We start from the raw sequence: 9,513 nt of genomic DNA, 5'->3' as shown, positions 1-9,513 counted from the left end.
ATCGATTCACAAGAATAATATTTTTCCGCACTTTCAAGTTTGAGTTTTCTGAATTTAGGAACACAGTTAAAAAGAGTAAACATTTCTTCCGTCATCATGAGAGTTTGAACATAAATTGAGTGAGTGATACTTCCCGGAGCTGCCCGAATTACGTGAAAGAGGTTTTTTTTAGTCGTTTTTTAAAAATGATTTTGGAATTTTTGTAGTCTAGAACACGTTTTTTTTCCCCATTTGACCTCTTTTTTTTTTTTCATTCGAGCCGTGTTGTGAGTTAAGCTACATGTGTGTTATGTAATACAATAGTGTGCAGTAGTTTAGTGTTACACTATCCAAAGAGAACATTTTGAATCTTCCATACTACTGTATGATCACCACTACTATCTAGATCCTCCTATCCTAAGGGCGTTATTATTGTTATTTTTTGTAGACTGGGAAGATTTATTAAAGCGAACGCCAAAACTTACTGAAATAACTCTAATAATAAACTTAGCTCCTTTTTTGTCCATCTTATCTCGAATTATCCCCTTTAGAGTTTTAAGTTTTACATAAAGTGTTTCCCGTTTCATATCAGACACATTCATGTTTTATATCGGGCCGGTGTCTCCTATTGATGTGTGTGTGTTAGATTCGTGCTAAATAACCAAAAAATTGTTTTTCTTGTTGCTCCACATCCTTGTCAATACAATGTTTAAAGCTTGTAAATTAAAATTGATCAGTAAGCAAAACGATATCAGCCTATTTAAAAACCCCTTTTAAATTTTGTTCCTTTCTTTAAAAAAATTTATCTACCCATCCCCATTTTGACTTTCTACTTACGTTCTTTTAGAAAACAAGTATTCTAATGTCAGAGATGATTTTTGGAAGTGCGTTTAACTTTGGATGGTACACACGATCCTTACAAAATGCCACCGCAACTACATTCTCAGGTATGATATTTGATATTTTCTTCTCTCTTTATTTCACCTAAGGGATAACTTGAACCAAGGTAAGGTGAATCTTCTTTCATGGTACTCTTTTGTCTCAAAAAGTATCGATTCAAATGGCTGAATTCTATCTTCCCTAAGAGAACAGGACGAGAATAACGTTTAGACTCGATGTTCCAAATAGCGAGCCTCTTCGAAAATTTACTGGTTCTTATAAAAATGAGAGTGCATCCATTCCTTTCCTGTATTAAAACTCAAAGATAGAACAGTGTCTCTCTACTGTATTAAAATTTGTAAACAAAAGGCTATTCGTATGTTAACTTCGTTTGTATAATGAAGTTATAAATCATTCAATCCTATACCAGGTTGAACTTTGTTGTCCCAAATTTCATGTTTTCTGTCAATTTTGATGTTTCTCCAGAGCCAGTTTCATCAATATTTGCTTCTATTTTTGAAACATAAAATAGAAAAGTTATTTCATACTTAAGTAAGAGGGCGAGAAAGTGCCTACTTTGCAACATTAAAAAAGAACGACAAATTTCATCATCCACAACCCCGACCGAAAGTTGTACTGTACCCTATGTGGTAATAGCTGATTCTTTATTACTGTAGGGTTGTAATTTTAACCAGGATAATAGGAAATATATATGGATGAAGTCAATATTTTTCTATGACATTGCTCTCTGTCAATTGTTTTCTTTTTGAAGTACCAAACCTTTGACTGTTTCGACTTCTCGTCTAACAGACTTTCGATTTATTTGCTTTGAGTGTTCTGATATTGTTTTTTGTTCGCTTTGTAGATGAAAATGAAACCAGATTTGAGCGATTTGAAAGACGTGATGACGATTCGTTCAGTTTCATTAAAACAACGTGCTCCCAGTACCAGCATGTAAGTGTATTTCTTCATTTAGTGTCGTATCCAATAGGCCAAACTTACTATTGGTCCAAAGCGTCTAAAGTTTTGAAAAATGTTGAAGATTTTTGCGTCTAGCCAACAGAAAGCCGTTATGTCGGCGCAATCAGATTACCCATGATCCATTTCGACTGTGAAATGGCCTATGTCGTCTTCCGAAAAAGACAAATTGACCGAAATCACCAGGAGATTTCCAAACATAGAGGTTTCTCGGGTTTTTTTAAGTTACGTAATTTCCGCCATTTATTGAAGAAAAACGTTTCGAATCACAGATATCTCATGTAAAACACTAGATAGAGCTACTTTGCTTTTCCCAAGCAACGGCAGGTGAATCAAAATAAGGTGTCATCTTTGCTAAAAGTAAGTCACAGTAGAAACCTTGGTTTTCACTGTTGAAAACTTTTTTGACACTGCAATGACTTCAAAATTTGACGTCACTTCATCCAAGATGGCGAATTATTTTGATCCAAATAGGGCAGGAAAAGCTCCATCTAGTGTTTTATATAAGATATCTGTAGTTCGAATCGGTAGTACAAATCAAACGTTTGCTTCCATAATGGCGGAAGTTGCATAAGTTAACAAAAGATGAAAAACCTCTATTCATGATATACACCACTGGAGAGTTTTCTGAGAACTTTTAAAATTTTCCACCCAATACGTCATTTAAACAATAGAAGTGACGTATTGGGTGTAAATTTTTGAAAATTCTTGGAAGACTCTTCAGTGTTGCATATCATGATAAATGCGAAGATGTCTATAGTTTTCTTCCTGATAAAAAATCGGAATTTAGTATCGATATTTAACTTGTATAGGACGTTGATATAGGACAAAGGTAGTTAGTTTCAAATATCTTATCAATGGGATATGAAATCGAGGCCCCATTAAGGATGTTGGTGAGATGAAAGCCGACGGAGTGACATATGGAATACTAGGTTCTTTCTCCCTATCTCTCCCTATCTACCTTTGTTCTTTTTATTATGTTTTTAGGTACCGACACGAAGATGACGGACAGGTATAATAATTGTACTTGATTCTTACTTAACTAGAATATGGTGCGATGACAGCCATATTCAGAATAGAACTTACAGCAAAATATTTTCATTTTTGTTAATTAGAGCGGAGAGAGAACACATTTCCTCTCATATTCTGGTGTCTCTCACGCGTCTTTCTATAAGAGTCCGTCCCAGTTTTAACAGATTCTGTTTACCATTATTGTTGCCAAATCAGGCGTGTTAATAGTTGATTTTAAGATTGTTTCAATTTTCTTTCTCATAGGTTACTAACCCTAACAATTCAAATTTTTAATTCAAATTTTTCGAATAGAGTCGTCTGGGTACATCAAGTAGCACGATGACACAAAAAACGTTTGGTGGTAAAACAAGTAGCTTTCTTTACGACCGCATGATGTCTGCAAAGACTCCTAAACGGTAAAAATTTCTTCCGGCGTTTAATCAGACACAATACACATTTTCATAAATTACGTCACGAACATCGTTTTGAAATTATTGCCAAGGTGATAAACTCCCAGCGGATTTTATTAAAACTACTTTCTATTCATGAAGAAAATCATTTAATGTCTCAAGGGATATAATCACCATGGTAATTGTTTCAATACGAGGCAAGTGATGTTCGTGACGTAATTTATGAAAAGGTCTATTAGTTCTTTTATACGTCAATTGCTATAGGTGTATTGGATTTTGAATATCTTTGTCCGGATACGAATAATGTTTTTAAACTTTTTTTGAATCTGTTACATCATGTTAATTTTATCTTTTTAACTATATCGAAATGGTTTAAATTTTCTATTCGGTTTTAGGACGATACGCTTGCAACCATTACAACCTCCTAAAACAGCTGGTCACGTGGTAAGACTAATTCCATTTTTACGTTCCGGTGTTTTTAGGTAAAAAGCAAAAAAGCCGACATACCTCTCTGTCGAGGAGGTCTATTTTTGGAAAAGATGACCCACCTGGATTTTATTTTCCAATTTTTCAGGACCCCCTTGCATATTTTTTCTCATTTTTTGGACCACCCTGGATTTTAGAACCCGTTTTCCAGACCACCATGGACGTCACACCTCCTCAACATAGGAGGTATAGACTATTTCTGGAATAGCCGATTAGTTCGAATACGTTTCTTTGGTGGCAACTTATTTTATGAAATAATAGATAACACATAACTTACAGATTATTATTATTAGTCTTTAAAAGAATAATACTGAGTCTGAGTAATTAGTATTACTTCGAATAAACGCCCTTTCTTTGAGGAAGAAATTAAAAAAACGTGCCTCACCGAATAAACGCCTCTCCCCGAGGGCGTTTATTCAATGCAAGTACTGTAAGAAAGTATATTATAAAAAATGATAATGATAATGATTGTATCCCTTAACGGTATTCGAACTGACTTTGACATAAATTATTCCATAAACGCTCCCTCTCGAATATACGCCCCAGGCGTTTATTCCAAGTAATACGGTAATTATTGTGTACTCTTGTAGTTGTGTTAAATGACATGGAAAGAGTAATTTTTCAATTTTCTATGACTTCAGGACTCTAATATAGGAGAAATACGAGGGACGAGACTGTCAAATGTCACTGTAGGAAACGGTCAGCAATCATGGTAAGATTTTGTGCAATAAATCTTTGGAATTGGCATAGCAAACGCTTAAAGGAGCGATGGTCAAGTGGTCGAAGGCGTCAGCGTCTCGAACCAGGGTTTCGCGGTTCATATCCTCGCTCCTTTCAATGTCATCCGTTCAGTTGGCTGGCCGTGGATCCCGTGAAAACAATCACTGTCTAAAAGTCCTGGATTACTGGGCTATCCACTATCTAAACCTTATTTCGGGTTGGTGTCTGATTGTGCAGCGTTAAGTTTCATAGCTTCGAACTTTTTCAAAGTACTATCTAATATCTAAATTTGGTAACAAATTTCGGCGTTTTTTAGATTAGGGTCGTCCAAAATTTGATACAGTAATATAGGTGTAATATGTTATAATACGAGATTATATGATATTGAGGGATATTAGTTTGTTTATCATAATACCATAACCTAATCTCTTTTAAACTTAGTCGTCTAGCGACTTTAAATCTTAGTAAGGTATAATTTAAATATTAGTGCTCTAGTCATTGAAAGTTGAGGGATCATAGTATCTACTGGTTTGGAGATATAAATACGATGTTACGTCAAACTGTCAATTTATTTTCCTTTTGTTTGTTTCAGGGTTGCAAGGAATGGTACATTACCACCGCTTGATCGTTTGGGTACAACTGAGGAACTCCGAAAAAGCCCAGTAAGTTGAACACTCCCATACAATCAGGTGGTTCAGAAAACAGTGCTTAAATGTTTATTTGTCATTTGAAAGGAACCAAAATATTTAAATGAGTATGAATCTTGTGAAGAAATATTGATAGTCAATTGATCGAAAGTTGCCGTTTCATGCATGAAAAACTTATAGATAGAAAATCTTCCTATTTTATGGATTAGAATAACAATCAGAAAACAACATGTTTTTCGAAAGTTACGTTATCCCGAGTGCAGAGCTTGAAACCACAGGGATTTATTTTGGATTCCGAAACATCACTCGAAATGGAATCTTAGATTTCCTTTTCGAAAATTCCCCTTATGTTAAGTTCTCGCCTTACTTAACTTAACGACTTTTTGCTCTTTTCGCCAAAATTACTTTATATTTCACCCTAGCCAGCCTTGAGCTGAAAATTGCGTTTTGTAGAACACACTTCAATCATCTTCAATCAAAATCTATGATTTATTAGTTTATAAAATATCTTTCCAGTGGTGTATAAGTCGGTGCAATATTTCTTACATAAAAAAATGCAACCTGTCCACATACAGAATTTAGACAAGCTTTTATTTAGTTTTTTTAACATCCTTTTTTTTCAGAAACGAAATACACGAGCATCAAGTGCTGTAAATGCACCGTCAAAGTGAGTTTTAAACATTTGACCTTCCCCCACATGTTTTTAAAGTCTAAAACGTTTTATTTGTTACTCATGGTGGTTTTTTTGCCTGTTTTCCTTCCCTTCATTAGCCAACAACGATTGGTAAACTTTTCCATTTCTAGGAAATTTCTCAAATATTTCTAAACAAAACAGTTGCATGGTGGTGTAAAACACCCCTGTTAAAAATAGGTTTAATGTTAATATTGCTTCATGACTAGATTTCTTTTCTTCCAGACATTCATCTCAAAGGGATCGAGGAGGAGGAGGAATTAGCATGCTGCCCGACTCACGTCCCAACACCAATCACTCTTACAGGGTAAGAATGAGCCTTTCCATTTTATATCCATTCAGGAGGGTGGATGAACATTTCCAGAGAGTAACCTGAGAAAAATTTCCAGGGGTGTTTTTTCATTTTTCCAAGGGGGTAAAAAGTAATTCTAAAATTTCCAGGGGGTAAAAGACTGATTTCAGTTCGTCCAACCTTATGATTTAGATATGAGAAGAATTTTTCAAATTTAGCCATTTTCCAGGGGTATCCACACATTTCATTTTGACTTAAAAAGGTTCGTTCACCCCCTGTATGGTTTTTTTAATGGAACAGCCCAATGTCTCCCTTTTTAACTTCAACATAATTGCGTCCTAAATGTCAGTCATAATAAAGAACAAACAATTGAACTATTCTCAGTTGTTTGGTTTTCACTAACCCATATTTTTGGTAATCACTCTTGTGATCACCCTAAGAATACCATCAAGAAATAGGTTTCTTCTATTATCTTGTTTTTTCCTCTTGCAACTTCAAATTTTGAAGTTAAGATTCTAAAAGTTTGAAAACGAAGATGAAAAATGAAGAAGAAAACGTGAAGAACGACAAAAATTTTCTTTTCTAAAACTTTGAACTTCGTTGATTTCAAATATGTATTCAGATTCTTATCTTTCTTTTTAATAAAAAGTTAAAACCCTTTGCAATAGGTCCATTATCGCTGATTTTGACCTATTTTGGAGGGCTATAACTTTTAGGTGTTAAACGTTTCTTTTTTTAATCCAACAGAGTGATGTGAGGACGCCCCACCAATTCAACAGACCAGCTTCTCGGTCACGTGACTTTCCGGTCAACAAATTATACGGACAGTCACATCCTCAAACGATTAACGAGAATTCTTATCTTCGAATTTCTTCGCATTTTCGTAACGACCCTCCTAATCAACAGGAGGTTGATGATTTCGTTCTTTGGGGTAGGTTCAATTTTTTTAAATCACTCTTATATGGGTTGTTTCTGTCAAACTTGCTTTTCAGGATAATCGCACGATGAGTTATTTTTTCTTTTTTGGCGCGCCTTCAAAGAGAGCAATTAATCGTTAATTGCATCCTGTAGAGAGCAATTAATCGTTAATCACACTCTTCAATGACGCGCCAATGTTTACAAAATTGATTTTAATGTTTTTCTTACATTTTTTATCGAACGTTTTAATTGCATTCGAAATTCATTATATGAGAAAGAAAATCTTTAGGCAAACAATAAAAGAAAAACATAGAGAGAAGACTTTTAGTGTAATTTACTTTCCTATTGGGGAAAAAGTAGTGAAAAAAATTGTGCGATTAGCTCGTAATCACATAATAACTCGGTCAATTCGAAAATTGCACTCGTGATTTTTTTGTTTCGAATTTTCCTCGTCCTTTCGGAGTCGAAAAATTAATAACAAAGAAATCACTCGTGCAATTATTCTCGAATTGCACTCGTCATCATGTGATTACATATACTATAATCTTTCGGACCCACTCCTCTCACTACAGGGTGAATTAAAGACAATCTTTAAAGTTATATCTAATAAGCTTTCTAAAAGAAGCAGTTACTTTACTTTACTTGATCTTCATAGCACCAAAACCGGGAGGAGATGTTTTTACAAGCTTTTATTTGATTTGGTTGGTCGTTAACCAGTAATAAAACAATTTTGTTACTTTTTTAAAGAACGCGTTATTTTTATTCCTTCAAATGACCAATTATTAAAGTATCTTATAAAAACTCAATCTCATCTGCCAAAACCTTTCTTCAAACCAAAGTTGGATTCGAATAATAGAATGTCGAATTAAGGTCGAATTGAGTGTAGTACATTAATTTAATTGTCTGCATTTTCTTATAATCGTACTCGACAAAGTCGCAGGTCGACAAAAGAAATTTACAGTCTGCATTTTATTTCAACCCAAGCTTCATGGAATATATCAATTTTTCTAATCATTCTATTTTTTATTTATTTTTTATTTAGGACATGGGCCACCACTGATATCACATCAACAACGTCGAGGTAAAACTGCAAATCAAAGGTAGTCCCTTCCCCTCAATGTAATCATAGTTTTTCTAATAATTTATTGAATTTAGTATTTTTTAGGAATATTTTCGTACATTCTGACCTAACTGATATGGAACTTAAGAAGTTGTCGTATAATTTAGATCTTGATGTTATTCAAAAGACTCGCCAAAGCTTAACAAGAGTTTTTAATGTTATTTTTGTCGACGGTTGACATGACAGCCAGAATTCACTGAAACTTTTCCATTTTCCGAAGGTTTGGAAGTTCTTAAGCTGAACCTAAAAGATTTTTGGAATATTTCCTTGATTTAAAACTAAGCAAGAACTTTCAATAATGTTTATATTTTTGTGTAAATAATATTTCATCCTATACATATATTATTACTGTACAGAGGAACTAATTTTTCCACTTTTTATTCAAAAAAGCAATTCTAATTTATTGGACAAAATAAATTTTCAACTCTTTTTGGAGTTCAATGGATTCACTTGGAATTTCATTTTGATTATTTACTAAAACTCGTGACCCCTGATACCTTGAATGGTCTACTACACTAATCAAAATTTTAAATGGTGAAAATAAGAAGCATAAACTAAGGAGTGTTAAAAGCTCCCATATTCCATTGAGAATCCCTTTGTTATCGATTTCTTGATTTAGCCAAAATGTTCTAATTTTAGTCCAAAATTTATGACTCTTTCAGGGAGTCAATATTTGATTTTCTTAACCCTTACTCGTTGCTTTTTAATGATTTTTGTACCCCTTTGGGGACTTTTGAGGGTGTAAATAAGGGACCTTTGTGGCTCGCACATAAGTACCCGACCTATTTTGCCTAAGTATCCCCCGGGCAACTAGGTAAGTTTGTTTCGTTTTTACAAAAAAATTTCAAGATTTTTTTAAGAGCTATGCAAAATTACTGTCAATGTCCTCATGATCAGGCTACATGATCACGAGAATGGTCAATATTCTGAATAATGCTCCATCCCTGAAAAATAAACAGCTAACAAATCTGATTTAAGCTCTGTACTATCCTTGCCGAAGTTTGAAAAATTAACCCTACGTGGGACTGTTTTTAAAAAAAAGTGACCCTGAATCCGTTTATAATTTCTTTCTGTTTTTCATCCATACACTTATGCTGAACAGTTCATTTTTCTTCGAGATGCTTCCATTGGAATGAAAGGTTTATCAGCGATGGTACATTTGTACTTCTTGCCCACCAACTCGACTTCTAATTGGCTACCAACTGGATCGAGGTACTTTGGAACATAAGCGCAACAGACGCTGGTACCAAAGTTATGACTATAGCAACCTGAAGTTGTGTTGCCAACAACCTAATGAAGAAAAACAAGACTTAGGACGCCAGAACCATAGCCCCGAAGGAGTTAGATCTCCTGGATGGGAAATGAAAGCCACTTATAATTCC

The 9,513-nt window shown here is 34.4% G+C and overlaps 1 protein-coding gene across 1 annotated transcript; it reads left to right on the top strand.

The window, feature by feature from the left end:
• Positions 1-875: 875 nt before the first annotated feature.
• On the top strand, positions 876-8,292 carry LOC136808124 (uncharacterized). The gene is made up of 11 exons (XM_067064667.1): positions 876-926; positions 1,724-1,812; positions 2,824-2,848; positions 3,160-3,263; positions 3,653-3,701; positions 4,385-4,455; positions 5,056-5,125; positions 5,734-5,777; positions 6,027-6,108; positions 6,841-7,024; positions 8,054-8,292. The coding sequence occupies exons 1-11, from the start codon at positions 903-905 to the stop codon at positions 8,113-8,115; spliced, it is 804 nt and encodes a 267-aa protein (XP_066920768.1). The 5' UTR covers positions 876-902; the 3' UTR covers positions 8,116-8,292.
• The last annotated feature ends 1,221 nt before the right edge of the window (positions 8,293-9,513 follow it).

This window comes from Clytia hemisphaerica, unplaced genomic scaffold, assembly GCF_902728285.1.
Source record: "Clytia hemisphaerica strain Z4C2 unplaced genomic scaffold, Clytia hemisphaerica genome assembly, whole genome shotgun sequence".
NCBI lineage: Eukaryota > Metazoa > Cnidaria > Hydrozoa > Leptothecata > Clytiidae > Clytia > Clytia hemisphaerica.
The sequence above is the reverse complement of the archived record's forward strand: the minus strand, read 5'-3'. Positions and strand labels throughout refer to the sequence as shown.

Coding starts and splice junctions, on each gene's coding strand:
- LOC136808124 (XM_067064667.1), top strand. CDS start 903: ATGCCACCGCAACTACATTCTCAG. Junction 927..1,723: donor CACCGCAACTACATTCTCAG/GTATGATATTTG, acceptor TTCGCTTTGTAG/ATGAAAATGAAACCAGATTT. Junction 6,109..6,840: donor ACACCAATCACTCTTACAGG/GTAAGAATGAGC, acceptor TTAATCCAACAG/AGTGATGTGAGGACGCCCCA.